Genomic DNA, 23,313 nt, shown 5'->3' on the forward strand with positions numbered 1-23,313 from the left:
AGGCCGATTATGTTTCAGCTTCCCTCTCTCTCTCTTGTCGTTACTCTCTGTCTCTCGCCGCTTTCCCCTTCTCTCTCACTTTCTCATTCACTCTCTAGTCGGACTTGTCGCCGCCGATCTCATTCTCATTCTCTCTCTCTCTCTCTCTCTCTCCGCCAATCAAGCCATTTTCTACCGTCGGTTCTCACTCTTCTTCCTCCAGTAAGTATGGCCATCTTCCTCCTTCCTCCTTGCTCCTTGTTGCGCCATCTTCATCCTTGCTCATTGTTGCTTGCTACAAGAAGGAAGTCCTTGTTTGTTGTTGTGGCTTGCTACAAGCAACAACGAGCAAGGATGCTTGATGTAGCAACAAGGAGGAAGTCCTTGCTCATTGCTACTTGCTTTTGCTGCAAGCAGCAAGCCAACTTCCTCCTTGGCACGTAGCAAGTTACAATACTCAAAAAAAAAAAAAAAAAGGAGAAGAAGAAGAAGAAAAAATTGTTGTTCAATACTCAGCAAGCAGCAAGTAAACAGATTTGTACATTTTTAATTTACATTAAAATGTTAAAATTAAATAAAAAAAAAACATTTTTCCTAGACGCTAGTCCCCCATCTGGCGCCCAACTAGCACCTAGCACGTTTTAGAATATTGATTCTTCAATTAGGATATATATTTTTCTTTTTTCTTTTATTTTAGTTAGCATGCGTCTGGGTTCCATCAAGCGCGCACCTGGCCTTGTGCCTTGCGCCTTAGGCTCCAACACCCGTTTGCACTTTAGTGCACCTTGGGCCTTTAATAACACTGCATACAACTTCTTTTTAAGGCTTTTCGAGAAGTAGACAGTCAAAACAAAGTTTTAAGGAAATAGAGATACCAGGAACATACTTCTGTAAAGCTGCAAATTTGAGAGGTATATCCTCAGCGCATGATACACCAGGAATGTCCTTCACTAACATCTTCCAAGCAGATAATTCATCCTCCAACTTCTTAATGGTGAGCTGCATATCTGATAATTTACATAGTTCTGATTCTGCCCTCTCCCTTCGGCCTTTTTCCTCCAATAATTTCTCTTTCAGTAACTCAATGTTTTCATGAGAACACTTTAACCTCCTAGCTTCTCGCACTTCAGCCTCCTGAACGATTCCAGTGCAGATAACGATAAAAAAACAGAGAACTATAGTTTTAAAAGTTCCACAGCAACAAAAAAAATTAGTTTTATACCATCATCACACCTAAAACAATCCCAGTGCTAACAACTTCACACCCTAGATAACCATGCATGAAGAAAATTGAACGAAGCATTTCAACCAACTACTTGGACCAAATACCCCGATCTCTTTTCTTCAATCCTTCCCATTAAAGGTCACAATTAGAGTTAAATTATAATGTCATGTCTTTCTTTATTATTTCAACCAGATTTAATTTTGGCCTCCTTTGCCTTCTCTGGTCACAATTAGAGTTTAATTACACACACCGTCATGACCCTAACTAGGAACTGTTGGTCTCCATTGCTTGGCCAAACCATCTAAATCAATTTTCTCCCCTTTATCTGTAATAATGCTGCCTCTTTCATCTGACCAGTTCATTCATTCATAACCCTATCTATACTGTTGTTTCAAAAATCCCCCTTAATATGCTCATCGAAGCTTAACTCATTTTCTTAATATGTTTCTTAATTTCAAAATATTCCATACAGCAAAGCATGGTGGGCTTGTCTGGTAAAAATTTCCCTTTAATATTTTAGGTGTGCATCTACAATGTAAAAATTATAACAAGAGAAAATTAAACAACCTCAATGGATTAATATAATTGTTGCAAAAAACAATAATTGTTCAGAATGCAAAAATCTTCTGGTTTCAATAAACTAAATTTTAGTATATCAAAACAGTTTATCCCAATAGCTTAAACTATATGTGACTTGATAAATAGCATCAACTTAACAAAATAAATCATGGAGAATAATATACAAAAATAGCACTTACAAAAATCCGCAGCTCTTCTTGCAAATGCTTCAACAAAACATCATTCCCTGTAGAAGGAATTTCTTGAAATGTGAAACTTGATAGCTTCTTCTCTAGTTCAGCCTTCTGGTACAAGCTCTAATATATTGTAAACAAAACGACCGAGTCACATCATATTTCAATAAATTGGTAAAGTTATCAAGAAACAGACAGAAACATATATTTGCTATATTTTATTTACAAATGCACTAATTAGCCATAAACCATGCAAACTACAAATAAGGAGAGAAATTCTATCTAGGGAATCCCTAAGAGAGAGAGAGAGAAAGGAAGGGAAGTTTACCACATATGCTTGAATAACAAATTCATATACTAGATCTACTGGAATATTAAAGCATTTAAACTCCTTGCTACTCAACATACCACATCAGGCACAGCATATTTCAATTTAGATTGTAATCAGGCATGATTTAGTTATATATATTAGAGTCTTCTGTCCTACAAAGATATAAGCTACCTCAGAACAACAATAACAATAACAATCACAATCCTTAATCCCACACAACTAATAGTTGACTTAATACGAAGTGTAATAGTTTAACCTAACAATATTTTGAGAAAAGAAGACCTATTTGACCCACCTCCTAATGTTAATGTCTGGCCAACATTTGAAGACGAGCAAGACAGTTAAACAATATACACCCGAACAATGTTAATAAGCCCATACTTAATATTTACTTGATTGCACAATAAGTCAACTCAAGTGCAAAATAAGTTCTAGCTAATGAAGATAAGTAACAGCGTCTAAATCACAAATTTTATAAAAGAAATACACAAAATAAATGTGTTTAGAACATGGTATGTGATTATAAAATTGAAGTTTCCAACTATTTTTAAATTACATTATTGTTTTTTATGATTTTTTTTAAATAATTAACTTGGCTATGAAGATACCTAAAGTATAGCAACTAACAAAAAAGATCAACTGGTTTAGACATCGTAATGTTGGTGGAAGGAGGAAAGTAAAGTTTGAGATTTAAAATTTAGCCATAGAGGGGACAAAGGGAGTGAGAACTTTTTAAATATAACCATTTTTGGAATGAAGTATAGATATTAGAGAATAAAAGAAATTAACTGCTTCTTTTTGTGCCAATCCAAACTTCTTTGCATTTAGACCTTATTACCAAAGAGATTAAAAAATAGAGAAGCAAGAATCAAATACACAAGAAAGTGACAAATGGAAGGTCTAAGTGGTTAGGGTCCTCCTCCACATTCTTTATAAACAGGGTAATTATGAACTTTGTTGTGAATTTGACTTTCACAAATAAAACAAGCTCTAACAAAATTTTCAAAGAAGACAGAGAAGAAATATTAGACATGTAAAAGGAACCCCCAAATAGCTTCCGCTACCAAAACTTATACTTCCATTATGCTGGTGTGATATTGTACAACAGAAGAAAGTATTACTGTACGTGGATGGCAAGAAAAGAATAAATTACAAAGCCAGTCACCTCATCAAGCTGCCTTCGGAGTTCTTCAAGCTGTTGTTTCAGCAGCTCAGATTCTTTCTGAGCATGATTAGCTCTGCATTCCATTCTTTCAAGCTTAAAAAAATCAAAATTCAAGTAGTCATTAGAATAAATGTCTAAACAAATGCTCATGATCCAGTAAGGCATTTAGCAGCTTACGTCTGCAGTTATTCTAGAAACAGAAAGTTTTGATTCTCTATTAATCTGTACAATCTCATCCTGAAGTTGTTTCTTTTCCCTTTCAGTGCTTCCAGAGAGATGGCTTATTTTTCCTTCTAAAATGCTTGCCTTCTCCTCGGCTGAAGCTGCTAAAGACTCTGCTTTTCTGCGAAGTTTAGTTTCATTTTGGAGCTTCACCTACAATCAGATTGCATAAACTATTGGAGGCCAATGATGGCAAAGACAGATAATTTGATGATGAAGAGAGACAATATTCTAGAGGGTAAAACATAAAAATAGCAAAAGCAATCCAAAAATAGAAAAGAAATTTTCAAGAAATTGAAATTGTACATCAATTTCAACAAGCATAGATGTTGAATTAACAAAATTTAATTCTGATACACAACAGCAACCACTGAAGCCTTAACCCCACTAAGCGTGGTCAGCTACATGAATCCTAACTTTCCAACCATCTGAATCCATGGCCATATCTTCTATAAGACCACCACTATACCTCCATGTCATGTTTAAAGATTTCCCACCAAGTTTAACAAAATTCTAATTCTAATCAGGAATTTTTTTATTTTTTTTTACAGCAACAACTACCATAGACTCCCATAAAAACTCTGTACACTCCCACAAAAATCATTTAGATTGCTATGCAACATGGGAGAATTCCTCTCCATAATTACTTGCAAGCTGAGAACAAATCCAAGAGCATGTCCTTTATCCAGTCGGTTGACGAAATGTTTAAGCCTGAAATTTCACTGGATTATCTATTATTACATAAAACCAATCAGTTGCCGAGATATTTATTTAGATTATGTATACAGCTCCTCTGAAATTAAATTTACTGGCTCATCATACCAAACTCCAACCCAGGAGGCATCTTGTATCTTTTTCCATTGCATAATACACAGTTACCTAGGTGCAACAAGACTGTTCAATAGTTGATCGCAAGGATTACCATTAAGCCAATGCCATGAACCTGAGATTTTCAATTCCCACCAAAGATGGGAGACAAAAGAAGAGGATGACAAGTAGAATAAGAAGAAAGATGAACCAAAGTTTGCAATATGGATACTTGGGGCAATTAGTTCAAAAGGTCCCGTAATTTACTAACTGCATTAACAGAACGTAAGACAATTATAAGAAATGAATATAGAACCAAAATGCTTGATTTGTCAATGCAAGTTAGAAGCCATTTCCGTGTTGACAGAAGTACATGACAGGCAACAAATGACTCTCTCGAATATCACAAGATAAAATTAGGAGAAAATAGCTGAACCTCAAGTTCACTGTATGCTTGTATTTGTTTCTTTATCCGTTCTTGAGAATCATTGACCTCTTTCAACAGCTGATCTTGCAGTGCATGTTCACGTCCTTTGGCAGCAGCAAGTTCTTGTTCTGCACGTAAGAATTGATCGCGAAGTTTCTGCCTCTCAGCTTCTATAAAAAATAGAAAAACAAAGATCAACAGGCAATACAAAGTCAAATAAAGGGCCCTTTCGATGTCCAAGGGAAAGGATTGAAACGTACCTATCAACAAAACAACAGAATACCAAACCTTTATCACACTATGTGGGGTCAGCTACATGAATTCAAGCTTGCCATTCATTTCCATCTACAGCCTTATCTTCCATAAGGCCCTTATTACAAATATTATACCTAAGTGTCTCCCACCAAATATTATACAATGTACAGGAAATTTTTTTGGAAGTGTACAAAATCTATTTGAAAGTATACAATATCTATTTAGACATTTGACCAATTTGCTGAACATACTGATCCTAACATCATATAAAATATGAAGTATTTCACCCAAAAAATTACTTTTTTTGAAAGATAGATTTCTAAAATACACTCAAACAAAAAAGCAACAATGAATATAACACAAGGGGCATCCCCAGCAAAACAGTGATGGAAGTTATCTCAGGCAGATGATGACCATCAAAGCTCAAAGCAAGTAAGCAAAACTAGCTAAAGTGGCTACAAACACCACTTCAAAATCCAACCCAGCACAACCTGCTTCTACAAAATGAAAAAATCAACTACAAAAGACTCCTGGACCCCACTGCAGCTACAGACATCAGTATAGAGGAGACTGCAATATAAATGAGACTAACAACCAGGTGTAACTGCCACTAAAAGAGAATAAGAAGAGGATGAGAGAAAGAGAAAAGGACAAAAGAAAAAGAAAAATCAAGCAAATGAAGTAAAAAATAAAAATATGTATAGGGTAATGCTAGCCATTGCCCTTAGGGCAATGGTTAAGTGGCAATAAATGATAAATGCATCGTATTTTGAACCATTTAATCAACCAATTGGAGGGTTTAGAAACTAAAAACAAGATGCAATAAATGGACCTTACCTGAAAACAAGGTGCATTTATTGCTGCTTAACCATTGCCCAATGGAGAAGAAGAAGAAGAAGAAGAAGAGAGACAATGGAGAAGGAAGGAGGAAAGAAGAAGGGGACAGAGAGCTCAAAGCTTTTCAAAATAATTAACTTGTTCATTTTCAAAACCATAATCTCAGACTATATGAATAAGTCGCATTTATAAAACTCTTGCAGACCTAATCCTACCTAATATGGTAACCTAATGACATTTCAAATTCAATTATATAATCTACTAAAAGTCCTTATAAAACTAAAACACAACACATCAAGCCTTAATCCCACTAGATAGTAATAAAACACCAATATAAAATCAAAAAAATACCTGATCACATAAAATTAATGTAGTTTTTGGTTATTTTGGGGTTCCAATAGTCTTGATTGCGTCATTATCCTTCCACAGTATGAAAGAAGGTAAATGCATTGATAAAGTTTAGCCTCAAGTGTTGGAACAAAGACAACATAAATAACCCACCTGCCTTGCAATAGTCATCATTTAGCACCTCCAACTTAGATTGGCAATCATGAGCTTGCTTCTCTGCACTACTTAAGGCATCGAAGAACTCAGATTTAACCTACAATGTTAGAAATTATTGAAACCCATAAATTATAACCAACCAAAGATATTCCTAGAAAGTAAAGTTATGCAATTTTTATAATAAGAAATTCACATCATCTACCAAACTTTCACATATAAACAGCATGTACAACAGGATTGCGGTTTTTTTCAGGGTGGGGGTGGGGGATTTGGTTGGATTGTTGTGACTTTGAGCATCCAAAATTTGCAAGGAATTGCTTTCAATAAAACTAGCAACTGAGAGCAACCAATTTGCCTATGTATTGCCTGTAAACAATAATCTAAATAAAGCACATGAAGCAAAAGCTTGTACTATCATAGTAGGATAAAAGATGGGAACAAATGGTTATCTTGTGAAGAAGTTAAAATGAAGGCTGGCTATCAAGGGCATTCTTGCCAACAATTATTCATCATCATCACATGTCTTATTATTAGTACAATTATAAGTTCTTCAAGGTATTAGCATATCACCACGCCATAACCCCGGAAGTATTTTCTTTCAATTTATGTTCAGAAACAATTCTGCTTTAAATTTCTAGCTAGGCATTTTAAAACAGGGCCTCGTCATTGTGTCCTGATTTAAAACCATAAATTGATCCAAGAAAGAAGACACATAGATCCTTTGTCTATATATTTCAATCAGGCAAAACCATTGTTGTTGAATCAGTACATACCTCTCCATTCTTTTGTTGAGCATTAGCACAGTGACCCAGTCACATCCCCACTATATTTTTGCCAAATAGTGTATTTGGCACGGATGGTTTAATTTGTGCAGTCCATACATATCTGATTATGCTGATCAAAAGTATCAAGGAAAAATGGGTGACAGACAGAGAGCCAAAAGTCTGGAATAATATGCTCTTAGCAGTAATATTGGTGGTCTAGATGCAATATATGCTGTCTTGAAGACAGATTCGAGGACAATGATCATACTAAAAGATCTTCAGCTTATTTATGCTTCTATCTTATCAGGCACTGGTAATCACTCCAAGTACAAACTCTTCCTTTCAATAAAACCTCTTTTTTTATAAGCAAAGTCAGGTACTGTATGATACTTCAAAGTCACCAATAACCCCCCACCAGCCCTTGAAGCAAAAGCTGTAGTATGTAAGTAGATCATAAGCCACCAAAGCCACTGAGAGGATGTCAAGAGGAGATCCTTCCGAGCCTTGAATTTAATTTTTTCTGCTTATCTCTATTGCTGTTAGTTATTAATTGTTGCTGTTATACCGTAGCAGAGTAGCTTACTTTCTATTAAGCCTTCTAGAAGGAAAAACGGTTCAGCCAGGCTGGGAATCCCGAGTTTGTTATGGGAGTAGACCCCACCTGGCAGGGAATCTTCCCCAGGCGTGTGCATATATTCGCCTGCCCTCAACGAGAGGGAGGCATGAATGAACATCAGAATTCCTATTGTTTCCTCCTCTAAATTCTCTCACTCTCTCTATTTTTCTTTCTGGATTGCTCTCTCTCTCTCTTTCTCGCTGATTACTGCTGCTTGTACGAGCATCAAGCTCTCCTAATTCGCATTGGAATTAGAACAAGGCGTATTGTCTGGCCAAGCCGTGACAATCTTGGTATCAAAGCCAGGTTCTTGGTCGAGGCTGCAACTTGAGAAAAATGGCGAAAGGAACTCGCATGAAAAATTTTGAGACACAGTTGCAGCAGGTTAGCTCAACTGTGTCGGAATTTCAAGGGAGGATCGACCAGCTGGAGATTCGAGGAGAAAGGAACCATGAAGCGATCGTAGCAATGGATCACAAGCTAGAAGGGTCGTTGGTGGGACTGGAGCAGAGGCTGGAAGGATCTATGACGAGGCTACGAAAGGACATGCAGCAGTTTATGCTCATGTTTACACGCCAAAATACGGTAAGGATGGCTCCTGACTTTCCTTCGCGCGAGAGGGACGACACTGTTTTACCGAGAAATAGAACGCACAGGAGGGATGGTACGTCCGAGATTGAGGTAGAGCATGACGAAGAGTTAGAAGGGGTGGTGGGTAGAGAGAGGATTGAGCAGCCTCACGGCCATCCTTTAGGGTTCAGCATGCCTAGGATGGAGATACCCGTGTTCGAATGAGCTAATCCCCGATGGTGGTTGAGGAAGTGTGAGAGGTTGTTCAGCTGGCACAATATACCTAGAGGACAGAGGGTGCTGCTAGCCGCCGCTTACTTTAATGAAGCGGTGGATGCCTGGTTTCAAGGATGTCTGAGCTTGAGGGGAGATTATACGTGGGAGGAGTTCTCTGAAAAGCTTTGTGACCAATTCGGAGAGAGGAGTATGGCAGACACGATAGAAGAATTCAATAAGCTTAAACAAACAAGGAGTGTAGAGGCTTATTTACAGAAGTTTGAGGAGTTAAGATCGTTTATGATAGGTCACAACCCTCATTTCTCTGAGGCTTACTTCGTGTCAAGCTTCTTGAGCGGCTTGAACGAGGAACTACAACCAATGGTCAAAATGATGAAGCCGAGGACGGTGGAGCAAGCTTCGGAAAGTGCCCAACTGCAAGAGATGTCGGTGGAGGCACTAATGAGGAAGCAGAGACTGCAGCAGCAGGGAGTGAATATCGGAGCCAACCCTGTCGGAGGAAGGAGTTACCCTCGCGATGAGGCAAGGGGTAACCAAGTGGTCAACGGTGCAGGTGGGTCGAGCTTGGTTCCTTTTGGGGAACAATTAAGAGAGCAAATGAGGTTGGCTGGCCCTTGCTTTCGATGCGGTGACAAGTACCACCCAGGACAGCCTTGCAAGAGGCAAATTCTCTTATTGGAAGGAGACGAGGAAGAAAACCAAGAAGAGGAAATAGAAGAAAACAGCAAGGAGGAAGTAACAGAGGACAATGGGGAGATTTCCATTCACGCTCTGAAGGGAGTGACTAACAACAAGATCATTAAGGTGGGAGGACGCTGTAAAGGTAATGATCTTATGATTTTAATAGATAGCGACAAGAACCCATAGCTTCCTGGATGAGAAAACCGCAGAAAGGCTGAAGTGCCAACTCACAGGGACTCTCCCTTTGAGTGTAACGGTAGCTAACGGCCAAAGGGTGTTGAGTAAATCAGCATGTAACGGGTTCTGTTAGGAAATGCAAGGAGAAAAATTCGAAACAGATTTGAGGCTTCTGCAGCTAGGGGGCTGTGATGTGGTCCTAAGGGTAGATTGGATGAAAGGGGTGAGCCCCATCAGTTTTGATTTTAACAGGATGGAAGTGTCCTTTGAGAAAGAGAAAGAGGTGGGAATGTGCAAGATGATGTCGGGAAGGAGACTGCAGAGGGCGATCAAGGGGAAATGGGGGCGCTGGCCACAACTCTTTTCGATCATGGCAGCAGAGGAGGTCCAGGCAGGTCCAACATTGCAAGGAGAGAAGTGCCTAACGGTTAGTGCATTCCCGGGAGGGCCCGAACAGGTACGTTACTTAGACCTCCTTAATAGATTGTTGGCTAAGTATGAGGATCTCTTCCTTGAACCCCAATCACTCCCTCCTACCCGAGTTCATGACCACGCCATCCACCTAAAACCACTAATTGAGCCTATCAACATTAGAGCCTACCGTTACCCCCCACTCCAAAAAAATGAAATAGAAAAATTGGTGAGGGAAATGCTTAAACAGCCATCATCCGACCAAGCCAAAGTCCCTTTGCTTCTCCCGTCCTTTTGGTTAAAAAGAAAGATGAAACATGGGGGTTTTGTGTGGACTACCGCCAACTAAATGCTAAAACCATCAAAGATAAATTCCCTATTCCTTTGATAGAAGACCTTTTGGACGAGTTACACAATGCTCGATTCTTTTCTAAGCTAGACTTGCACTCGAGCTACCACCAAATCCGAATGAGACCCGAGGACATTCACAAGACAGCCTTTAGAACTCATCATGGGCATTTTGAATTCTTGGTGATATCCTTTGGACTCACCAACGCCCCAGCCACTTTTCAATCCCTATGAACACCATTTTTTAACCTCATCTTCGAAAATTCATATTGGTATTCTTTGATGACATACTCATTTATAGCCCCTCATTTGAACTACACTTATCCCACCTTAGAATCACCCTTGATATCCTCCGATCTCACCAGCTGTTTATTAAGAAGTCCAAGTGCGCATTTGGCCAAGGGCAGGTGGAGTACTTGGGACACATTATATCCCAAGGAGGAGTGAGCACAGACCCCTGAAAGGTGGAGGCTATGGTGTCTTGGCCAAGGCCAAATTCAGTAAGGGCTTTGAGAGGGTTCTTGGGTTTAACCGAGTATTATCATCGGTTTGTAAAGAACTATGGGATAATTAGTAAACCGCTAACGGAACTGTTGAAGAAGGGGGGTTTCAGTTGGGGACCCAAGGCAAAGGAGGCTTTTGAGGAACTAAAAATGGCCATGAGCAGAGTGCCACCCCTTGGTCTGCCATATTTCAGCAAGGCTTTCGTTCTAGAGACCGATGCTAGTGGAACTGGAATTGGTGCGGTCTTGGTTCAAGAGGGAAGACCACTAGCATTCCTAAGCCAAGTTCTAGGTCCTAAACACTTGGAACTCAGCATATATGAAAAGGAGTTCCTAGCAATTCTAATGGCTGTGGAGAAGTGGAGGCATTACTTAGAGGGAGGAAGATTTATAATCAAGACTGACCGTGAGAGCTTGAAGTTCTTGTTACAACAAAGACTTCAAACACAGCTGCAGAAGAAAGGGATGGCCAAGCTCATGGGGTTGGACTATCTTATTCAGTACCGAAAGGGAAAGAAAACATTGTTGCCGACGCACTGTCAAGGTGCCATGAAGAAGGTAGCTCGGCAGCCATAATCGAAGTGATTCCCTAGTGGTACCATGAGGTGATTGACAGTTATGATGGGGACGAGAAGCTTAAACCCCTGCTGGAGGGGCTAGCGTTGGGGGCAGACGTGGGGAAAGGATATACCTTAAACCAGGAATGTTGAGGTATCAGGGAAGGGTAGTAATCGGGGATAAAGCAAACCTAAAGGAGAAGATATTTCAGGCCTTACATGCATCGCCCATGGGGGGACATTCAGGAGAACAAAACACATATTTAAGGGTGAGGCGAGTCTTCTATTGGCCGAGAATGAAGTCAGAGATTAAGGGGATGGTGCAACCTTGTGACACTTGTAAAAGGCGTAAATCAGAGACAGTAGCCTATCCTAGGCTATTACAGCCCTTGCCTATCCCCGATCAGGCTTGGTCAAGCGTATCAATGGAATTTGTGGAAGGATTGCCAAGGTCTGAAGGGAAAGATAGCATCTTAGTGGTGGTGGATAGGTCGACCAAGTTTGCACACTTCATTGGATTAACCCATCCATATACAGCTCAAGAAGTGGCGAGAGCCTTCTTGGATAGGGTGGTTAAATTACATGGGACTCCCAAGACTATAATTTCAGATCGGGACTGAATTTTCACCAGCATAATGTGGCAGGAACTGATGCGATCAATAGGGACGAAACTGAGCATGTCCACTGCCCATCACCCTCAAACGAACGGCCAAACCGAGAAGGTGAACCAAAGTCTTGAGACCTATTTGAGGTGCATCTGCCTTATGCAGCCCAAGGAATGGCACAAATGGCTAGCCTTAGCTCAATGGTGGTACAATACTTCCCACCATTCCTCCATTAAGATGACCCCATTTGAAGCCTTGTTTGGGTACCAACCGTCGGTTATACCTGCAACAGAAGGCGAAACCAGGGTAGCTTCAGTGGATGACTACTTGCAGAGGAGGAGAGAGGTGACACAATAGCTGAAGCAGGAATTGGCTTCAGCTCAGAACCACATGAAATAGTTCGCGGACAGAAAAAGGAGCAAACGAGAGTTCGAAGTGGGGAACGAAGTATACTTGAGGTTAAAGTATCCTCACCTCAAGTCCCTCACTCAGAAAAAGGTGACCAAGCTCAGTCCTAAGTACTATGGGTCGTTTCCTATAGAGGCCAGGGTGGGAAAGGTGGCATACCGACTTCGGCTACCAACAGGATCGCTCATCCACCCGATATTTCATGTATCTCTTCTTAAGAAGGCAGTGGGTGAGCAGCCTGTCAGTGCAATCCTACCAAGAATTCCCGTAGAGGCAGGGCAAGCAATGAAACCCGAGGCTATTCTGGAGCGAAGAGTGATCTACAAACATGGCGCTCCACTCGTGCAAGTGTTGGTTAGGTGGCAGGGAAGACCCCCGGAAGACAACTGTTAACCTTAGGACTCTTAGATTACAACCTTAGGCGAGAAAACCCTCTCATAAACTAGACAAAATCAGAATGTAAACAAGAAATACAGAAAGATAAACAACAAACCAAACGGAGACAGAAGTTATCCTGGTTCGGAATGCCTTTGGCAATCCTACATCCAGCCTTCAAACACCCTTGAAGCAGTCTTTATTTCCAGACAGAAGATCAGTACAAAACTCAAGCCCTCTCTCAATCCTATCGCTCAAGTACAACCCTTGTTCACTCCAAGAAAATTCAAGAACACAATACACATGCCTCACTTTCTCTAGAACAAAAAATACTCACAATAGAAACAGAGAACTTGACAAGAGAGAGGAGTTATTAGATTGTTGCCTTGCCCTCTTATTTATAGAAGAGGCAGACACACTTAGGCAACTAACTAACTTAGGAAAATTACATATTAACCCCAACAAAATGTACTAATTACACTTAACCCCTAGCTGCCTAATTTCTTCAGCCAAAACTACTCTTTTATACTCCTTCCGGTTCTGCTATCTTCTAGGACAAAACTCGAGGCAAACTTCAACAAATCTCCACCATTTGCCTTGAGTTCTTCACCCGATAGCCAACTCCTGCTTTCTCCATGGATGATGAACAAACCTGATCATATCAAACACAAACACATCAAAGAAAACATATCAATGCTGTAAAACATAATAATGGACCACTCTTTGGATAAATTCCAGCTACAATAACTAAACCTGCAACTCTCATTAGATATTATCCTCCTCAAGGGATTTCCTAATGAACATATTCCTAACACCAATATGATTGATATACTGCATGATGGGACTAATGACTAAGCCAAATGGACTGCCCATTGGCTGTTTCAACTCCTCCTACCTAGACTATATTTTTAGGGTTCCTGCTGCATACAAAATGCAACATATACACCCTAAATGCATAATTTCCAGCTAGGCACACTCCACCATAAACCAAATCCATATATGATGTTACTCATTAATCCCAAAGGGTCTAAACTTTTACACAGCATTTCAACACCAGTGAACCTCTCCCGGAATTGAACTTAACATTGCTAGACTTCCTCCTAGCTTCCAAAACAGGCCTTTTAAGATTTACCACTGCCTTTTCCTTTATGTTTGCTTCAAAACAAGACTGCTAGACCTCTTTTCTTAACTCTCCTCTATTTCCAGCTTAACAAAGGTATAATTAAGATTTGGGTATTCCTAGGCTGCCATGAGCTGTCCTATTCCTATTCCAACCTCTATGCCTTATCTTTCCAGCTTCCCCTCCTTCCAACAATCTCAAACACTGAACTACCACCTCAGCTACACCTTGAGATTCCCATTGGATAACTATCAATGAAGCTGCCTTACTTTTCCTAGGCATACCACTGAAATTGACACAGCTTTCCTATGCACTCAATTTACCCCTTTAACCTAAGGGATCTTCCACCTGACTCCAAGACTCTCCCCAAATTTTCATGGCTCCATGCCATTCATTTGGTCATGAGTGCAACCCTCTTTTATACAAGGGGCTCTATATCCCAGCCTATCCTTAGCACTCAAACCTGAGCCTAAGCATCTTATAAACCCAAATTTCCATACCTCACTGGAAACTAACTTAAGACCTATCACTACCCATCCAAGGCAGCACTCTAAACCTTCTATTCCCTTGCTCATTTCCTACAAGATGATTCTCCTTCCCTTTCCTTGCTTAATCTGGACTTTTGATCAATAATGGCTACACCATACAAGGACACACTTGCACACACCATTTCTCCTCACTGTTCACAAGGACCCTCACTGCAAGAGCCAAAGCTATATTAAATACTAGCTTCCTCCCTCTCACAATCTAGCCCAAGCTTACACAATGAATTTGACCAAAATATTTTCAAAGATTTCCCTATTGATAAACCCTGGTTCATAGGTTAGATCCAGACATCCAAAGGATTTTCCTTGCTGGCCAGCATTCCAAATTTCATCCCTTGGCCTTGGAATCAACTAATTCCATGTCCTATTATTAGAGTTTTCCCTCATAGGTAAGAACCCTAGCTTTTGAAAGACCTAGGCATACCTATTCCACAACTCTACTACACCTAACCTTTCACACCAGAAGCAATTTACAGCAAGCTCATACTTAATTCCAGCAAGCTCATATACGCTTGGGAATTCCTTAGGGACACACCATCACCACTAGGTTCACCTCACCTAGTTCCACCATGAGACAAGACCTAGATAGGTTCCCAAAACATCCTAGAAACTGATTTCTAATGGGATTTACTGATTTTGGAGACTTCTACATATGGAGACCTAGTCAAAACTACATGGATTCTATTCCTATACACCTGCAAATTTTCCCCTCCCCTAATATCCCTAGCCTTAGATACCTTTCCTAGTCCTTGCTCACCATTGTGAGCCATCCTCAAGAAATGAGCTAACCTAACTTATCATAGGCTGTACTTAGTGGCTGCAGCTTATCCACAAAACCTGCAAGCACCACATATCCTCTATTCTTGAGGGTTGCTACCATCTCTCTAAGAGATCCTTGCAACTTCTTAGGACTCCAACTCTCACTATCTAATTATTCCTAAGGACATTAGGCTTTCTATTAGAACAGGGACATATTTTACAGCTTCTAGTATTCTGGAACAGCTCCACCATGCCTCCTATTCTCACATCTCCAATTATCTTGACCTTAGATTGATGCCTAGACAAACCATTTCCCCCTCCACCAAGTCTCTATGGGTAAATACCCATTTCCTATGAGAAGTACACCCTAAACCTAGGACCTATGCTACTATACCTGCATACCTAGGAAAAACTATAGGACATCCGCACTCTCATAGCCAAAACCACACATGGTGCTAGAGCATTCAGGGCTGGTTTTCTCCTGGGTTTCTTTCTTCTTATTTGGGCAGTTTCTCTTGATGTGGCCCTCCTCATGACACAAGAAACACCTAATAGATCTCCTACTATTTCTAGACTTAGATCTTCCCCTACCCTTATTTCTTTGATCCCCCTTTTCCGGCCTAGACCCAGCTGCTAGGGCATCTCCTAGAGAACTATTTACCTCTACCTTTTGTTGCAATTCCTTGGAGTTTAAAGCTCCAATTACATCATCAAATGAAAGGTTTTCCCTGCCATGCTTTAGTAAGTCAACAAAGGTCTCATAGGTCTTAGGCAAAGAATGCAAGAGAACGAGGGCCATGTCCTCATCATCATACTTGATATCTATGTTCTCTAGGTCCAAACACAGCTTTGTAAAATCATCAATATGATCATGTAATTTCTGACCTTCTCCCATTCTAAATGAGAAGAAGAGGGTTTTCAAGAACAACCGAGTAGAAAGGGTCTTGGTTAGATATAGAGTCTCTAACCTATTCCATAGGGATAGGGCGGTGGTCATCTTGGATACTTCTCTTAAAACCTTATCACCAAGGCTAAGAATCAACGTATTAAAGGCCTTCTCATCAATTTCTTCTTTCTGTTTTAACCTTTCTTGTTTCTGTTCTGCCGAGAGGGTTTCAAGCAATTTTCCTTCCTCTTCTAAGGCTGATTTCAATCCTAAGTTCCCTAGTAAAGCTTTCATTTTAATCCTCCAAAGGCCAAAATCATTATGGCCAGTGAATTTCTCTACATCATATCTTGTTGCAGCCATGGCTGAAGACAGTAGGTAGATTAAATCAACAAGAAATATAAAGAAACCTTGCAAGAAAGCTAGTTCTTGATCCTAAGGGAGGCTCTGATACCAAATTGTTAACCTTAGGACTGCTTAGATTACAACCTTAGGCGAGAAAACCCTCTCATAAACTAGACAAAATCAGAATGTAAACAAGAAATATAGAAAGATAAACAACAAACCAAACGGAGACAGAAGTTATCCTGGTTCGGAATGCCTTTGGCAATCCTACATCCAGCCTTCAAACACCCTTGAAGCAGTCTTTATTTCCAGACAGAAGATCAGTACAAAACTCAAGCTCTCTCTCAATCCTATCGCTCAAGTACAACCCTTGTTCACTCCAAGAAAATTCAAGAACACAATACACATGCCTCACTTTCTCTAGAACAAATAATACTCACAATAGAAATAGAGAACTTGACAAGAGAGAGGAGTTATTAGACTGCTGCCTTGCCCTCTTATTTATAAAGGAGGCAGACACACTTAGGCAACTAACTAACTTAGGGAAATTACATATTAACCTCAACAAAATGTACTAATTACACTTAACCCCTAGCTGCCTAATTTCTTCAGCCAAAACTACTCTTTTATACTCCTTCCGGTTCTGCTATCTTCTAGGACAAAACTCGAGACAAACTTCAACAACAACACCTAGGAGTATCTACCGGATCTCCTCAAGCAATTTCCAAGGGCAGCTAGTCTCCTTAGCATTTCTTGAGGACAAGAAAATTATTAAGGCGGGGGAAAATGTCAAGAGGAGATCCTTCCAAGCCTTGAATTTAATTTTTTCTGCTTATCTCTATTGTTGTTAGTTATTAATTGTTGTTGTTATATCGTAGCATAGTAGCTTACTTTCTGTTAGGCCTTCTAGAAGGAAAAACGGTTCAGCCAGGCAAGGAATCCCAATTTTGTTATGGGAGTAGACCCCACCTGGCAAGGAATCTTCCCCAGGCGTGTGCATATATTCGCCTGCCCTCAACAAGAGGGAGGCATGAATGAACATCAGAATTCCTATTGTTTCCTCCTCTAAATTCTCTCACTCTCTCTATTCTTATTCTCTCTGTTCTTCTTTCTGGATTGCTCTCTCTCTCTTTCTCTCTTTCTCGTTGATTACTGCTCCTTATACGAGCATCAAGCTCTCCTAATTCGCATTGGAATTAGGACAAGGCGTATTGTCTGGCCAAGCCATGACTGAGGACTAACCAAAACCTCCTCCTTTTGAACGTTTATTTCATAACACCTCTCTTAGGGACAAATGGCAGATCAGAACAGGCAGCATTCTGTGAAGACTACAGAATAATCAATATATCTGTGTGGTATCAAAAACTGATCAACAAAAGAGATGCTACTTGAACATAAATCTTAAATGTGTGTAAAGATTGTAAAGTGTACATTACTTCAGGAGTAATCCATCTCCTAATGGAAAGGATTTGTTAGTTATAGCAAACAAACTGCGTGCCACCTTATAATCACTCACCACTGACATGAAAATCCCAAATGTTTTGATTGTTGTCCTTGTTTGATTCTCTGTCTCAATAGTTTGTGTGCAGCAAAACAGTGGCAACAAAATTCCTTAGCTAAAAACATTCTTTGGATGTATTAAGGTTCATCAAGGTGCAGTTATGGGGGCTTTCTATTATTTTACTTTATTTTCTGTGCTCTGCTTTTTCATTTTTTTCAATATTGTATGTAATTTTAATTATAAGTAAATTTGTCGTGTAGTAATCCTCAAAGGAAGGGGAAGTATATAAGCATTGTGATGCTAGATAGCCAAATGCTTTTTTCAGATGTGCTACTAGGCTAGAATACAAAAATAAAAATTAAATATAATATCCATTTAACTCAAAACATGAGCACATGTTCTTTTTTCTTTTCTTTTCTTTTCTTTTCTTTTCTTTTTTGAAAAAGCAAACATCTGTTATATAAGCATAGAAGTTTCAACCACAACAACACTTGAGAAAAAAACCTCACTTTCTCACAAGGTACACATGGTCATGTTCCTGCAACTCCGATCTAAACTCTCCATATAGCATAGCAGAGCATAGAAACAACTGTGAAGTTAACAATTGATAATGAGAGAGAGAGATTGATAAATAGTATCAAGAATTCCAAATACTTGCTCGTGCAGGCCTATTATGTCTTACGAGCAACAAAAGTCACACATATCCAAGATAAAAAATAGTTATTAGCAGGCATTTGGATGAAGTCATGACATGTGAAACTTACAAATTAAAGTTGTTTCTTTCTTATCTTTTCTTCTATTTCTAAATGTTGGAGGTAATAAGAGCCTTTTTAACTTGTTTATATTGGCTTAGGTGAAGTAAATATGTTTATCTTTTCTCTTCTTTTTTAAGCTAAATTTGTTTTTGTTACGATTTCAGAATTTGCTCTTACATTTTTTGACTGGATAACTTCCAACAAACTATTGCTTCAGTTCAGCCACCATCAGTCCACCAGTTTCGGGCTCTGAAGTATTAACCCAACGGCCTCTCTTGTTCGCATCTGGCAGTTATGGCCTTACTCGTGGCAACTCCAACAGATGCTTATTTCTCCTCGAACAAGTCGATTTTAAAAGATCTATCAAAGAATGCCAACACAAGCCTAACGGTCCTAAAAATTGCCAGCAGGAATCGCTTTCCTAAGTCGCAGTAAACTCGTAAAATTTCAAATCCAAAATAAAGAATCATAAAAGGTTGATAACCTCCGATTTGCATCAACAACGAGATATAATATAAGCCCTCACCGAACACGCGCAGAAGAAGCCAAATGGACAGATTTCAACAAAATTAAGGTCGCATTCTAAAGCAGACACGGGAACCAAAAGAGGCGATTGAAGTTTACCATCTGGCGGCATTGGTAAGTGCAGAGCATGTGCTCGGAAGGCAGTTCGTGAGTCGACTCCGGCGCCGGAGGATCCTCGTATATGACGAGCTGCCGCTCGGAGTTAGGGCTCTCCATCGGCCTCGAGTCCGCCTTCCGCTTCCTTGCAGGCGGCGTTCTCAGAATCATTTTCGCAAACACCTACTCTCTTGCGAAACACTGAGGATGGATGTGATGGATATAGCACAAGGCTGCGAGCAAATGCTAGTTCAAAGCCAAGGGCGCCATAGCAGCGGAGAGAGAGAAGGTTTTCTTTTTCCTTCTCCGTTTTCACTGCGCAAGAACGTCCTACGAATTAGTCATTATTACTAATAAAATGGTTTAAATTATATTGAAAGTCTTTAAATTTTATAATTTATGATAAATTACTATTTTTATTTTAAATTATATGAAATTCGTTATCACACCCCCATATTTTGAAAATACTCCTATTATTTTTTTACATTTTAACTAAATTATATAAAAAAATAAGAAACAAATATAATAAAAAATAATAATAATATATTTTTAAAAATAAATAAATAAAACATAAATGAATACGTAAATAAATAAAATACATGATAATTTTGTAAATATAATGTTTAATATAAAAGTTATAAAAAATAATAATTTAATCAAATAAAAATATAAATTTAATCATTTATTTAAGCAAACATAAATACAAGTTACTTTTATTCTTAACATGGTCGTCGAAATAGCATAAATGAAATTACTTTCATCTTTTATGTGGTCGTAAAATAAAAACACATTTTTTATATTTTTTTGATGGTCTCAAAATAGTTTTAAACTTACGAAAACAACCCAACAAATTTTTTAAGTATTCTTATTATTTCAGGATAAGAAATATTTTAAAAACATAAAACCGTATCATTTGGATGTTTCCGTGCAACAAAACATTTCAATTCTATCAGTATTTATTAATAAATTATTAATGTGACAAATGAATCTTAAACTACCTTACTAATAATTCCACAAATAATTATTTTTTAATACAAATTTTGAAAAATATTAAAAAATAATATTAACAATATTTAAACTTCACACAACTTATTTTATTTAATATTTTATAATCATCAAAAAATATTTATTTATATTTTATGATAACTTATTATTTTTATTTTGAAATCAGATGAAATTTGTGAACATATCTCTATAGTTTGAAAATATTATTTTGTTTATAATGTGAAAAATTCAAGAGATTTCTCATTCACAATCAGTCTTCAGTAACTATTTTATTATCTCTAAAATTCACAATTCACCAGCTCATAACTCTAGATGAGCAGACAGATAGACACAATTAATTATATATTATAACATAGACACAAAATTGAATCTATAGTATCATAGTATTCCAAGCTCTTGAACGCATACAGTAGATCATTTACACTATTATGATTAGTTAAAAATATTCATATTAACTTTCTACTTTTTAATTTTATCAATATTCATTAATAAATTATTGACCTTAAAAATTAATCTTATGCTAACTTACAAATAATCTCACAAATGACCTTTTTTTTAGTGGAAAATAAGGAAAATTATAAAAAAATTATACTAACGAGATTTAAACTAAACACAACTTGTTTTATTTAATATTTTACCTAAACAAATTAAAAACTAAACTATAATCATCGAAATAAATTTATTTATATTTTTTATTTTTTTATACTTAAGTTACTCCTTGGGCAAAGATAAACAACATTTATTAATATTTTACTATTGTTTTTAAGATAATAATTAATATTATTTATATTTATATTTATTTTTCTTTTGGTCTAATCAACACATGGTAGAAAACTTGCAAGCGTGATGGGGTGCACCTTTGATCACTGTCCCCAAATATGATTATTCTCGACACGTGTGTTTTACGTCCTCTTTACTCTAATCAAACCAACATATTCAAAACACGCTATAAATTATAAATTAAAAAATTATTTAAAAATCTCAAACATATAAATTATGTACATATTCGTTATTATTTTAAGAGTAATGGTTAAATATTAATAAATATATACTATTTTAAATAAAATATATTTATTATATTTACTTTTTTCTTTAATCAACAAATTTTATTGCCTAAAACGTCACGTGTATTTTCTTATTTGAATTGCCGTATCTGAATTCGATCGACAAAACCTACTGACCTTATTGTCTTTTTGATTTATTGATTCAATATTTATATATTTATCTTTCATTTGTATTATTTAATATTTCAATTTTATCATGTCACTATCGACGTTTATATTTTTACTTTATTTACATTTGATATATTTGATTTTTATTATAGTTAATTAAAAATGTGTAGATTATAAATCGTTCTTTATATATCTCGTATTAGATATAATTTGTTATTCGATGCTAAAAAATAAAACACATAATTAGAATAAAGTGAAATAAACATTATTTGTAACGATTTGAATTTTTGTTAGGTGAATTGATGACAAGTATTGATAGATTCAATTAATACGAGAAGATTTATGTGTTATGACTGTATGCTCCTTCTAGTTCTCTAATATTTGTATGATAATTCTCAATGGAACAAATCGTCGTAATTTTATATTTATATAAAAAACTTTATTTTGGATTAGAGATAGATGGATTTAGTCTTAGGGTTTTTAATATATCGTCTTACTAAGCAACCAATAATTTGCATACTCTTTACACCTTTTTATATCATATGTAATTAAACATTTAGATAAACGTAAATCCCAAAATTTATTGAATCGCGTTAAGTGAGTTTTATCGATATAGTCAACCCATTTTTCACAATCACCAAATTCAATTAGTGGTAGGTATTTTACATGAAAAATCTAATATATAAACCATAATATTCTTGTATTATTTTTTTCTAATCCACCAATATAATGTCATCCGTAAATAGCATGCACCATGACATATTTGCTTGGACGTGTTTAGGAGTTCGTTCATTACCAAGGGTCAACAGATAAGAATTTGATGCATATGTAATCCTATTATAATTGAAAAAAATCTCAATATCTCATATTTGTGTATTGATATTCGTTTATGCTCTGTGATACATATTTTTTATAAACCTATATGTTAATAATTCAAATTCCTATCTTCTTTAAAACCTTTCAATAACATTTTTTTAGATCTATAAACAATGTATGCCTTTCAATTTGTCACTTTAACAAATATGTGATTTTCATTATTTGCCTACCAAGCATAATTTGTGGACATTTTAATTTCTCTTATTAATCTTTTGTTCGATTGCTTTCTTCCAAAATTTTAAGATACGATTCTTCTTCTCCATTATCATAAATAGACACAACAAATATTTTTCCTCCACTATTTGGACATTAATTTTTATTTAAAGATTATACTAAATAATTTAATACCTAATTGCGCATATACATGTGTACTCGAATTTAGAATAAATAAATGAACACCAGACAAAATAGTCACTAATCAATTATTTTAATAATTTAAATCCAATAATACATGCATTAAGTTATATAACCACATTATATAAATATATTAAAATAATTATATTTATTGTTAGTCAAGCCTAATTGAAATTAAGGTGAATAGTACTTATTCATTTAATTATGAGGATTTAAAATTAGGATAAGATTTAATTGTCACTATAAAGTTTGAAAACACACATAACTCATTGTGATTTTTGAAATCGTAAAAAACCCACTTGTTATTAAAAAAATAGATAAAAATACTATTTTACCCCTTTTTGTTTTTCTGTATTATTTTTTTATTTCTCTATCTATATTTTCCTTTGATCTGTGTTGTCAACCAAACTCACGTTGGGTCAAACCTAGTGATGAGTTTGACTTAATGAATAAGCAATATTTTTTTCATGGGTAGTCAAACTCTATTGAATATAGTGATTAGCAAAAATAAAAATTGAAATAACATTGGCCCATAGATAACCACTATAACTAATATTTTTTCTCTTTTCATCTATTTATTGATGGAAATTGTGTAGACACACACATATATATAGTTAT

General features: G+C 37.1%; 1 protein-coding gene across 2 annotated transcripts in view; it reads right to left on the bottom strand.

Moving 5' to 3' along the window:
* Nucleotides 1-19,613, bottom strand: part of LOC127802034 (mitotic spindle checkpoint protein MAD1) — a 34,343-nt gene extending 14,730 nt beyond the window's left edge. The window contains exons 1-7 of one of the 2 annotated variants that reach the window (XM_052337672.1): nt 19,292-19,613; nt 6,502-6,601; nt 4,918-5,036; nt 3,630-3,827; nt 3,453-3,545; nt 1,963-2,079; nt 866-1,113 (exon numbers count right to left, since the gene is read on the bottom strand). In XM_052337672.1, the coding sequence (XP_052193632.1) occupies nt 866-1,113; nt 1,963-2,079; nt 3,453-3,545; nt 3,630-3,827; nt 4,918-5,036; nt 6,502-6,601; nt 19,292-19,459 (1,043 nt within the window). In that variant the 5' untranslated portion in view covers nt 19,460-19,613. Of the gene's footprint in view, nt 1-865; nt 1,114-1,962; nt 2,080-3,452; nt 3,546-3,629; nt 3,828-4,917; nt 5,079-6,501; nt 6,602-19,291 lie in introns of both variants that reach the window. The other variant, XM_052337671.1, reaches the window with a different exon arrangement.
* Nucleotides 19,614-23,313: the final 3,700 nt, after the last annotated feature.

The sequence above is a fragment of the Diospyros lotus genome, chromosome 5, assembly GCF_014633365.1.
Source record: "Diospyros lotus cultivar Yz01 chromosome 5, ASM1463336v1, whole genome shotgun sequence".
In the NCBI taxonomy this organism is placed as follows: Eukaryota; Viridiplantae; Streptophyta; class Magnoliopsida; order Ericales; family Ebenaceae; genus Diospyros; species Diospyros lotus.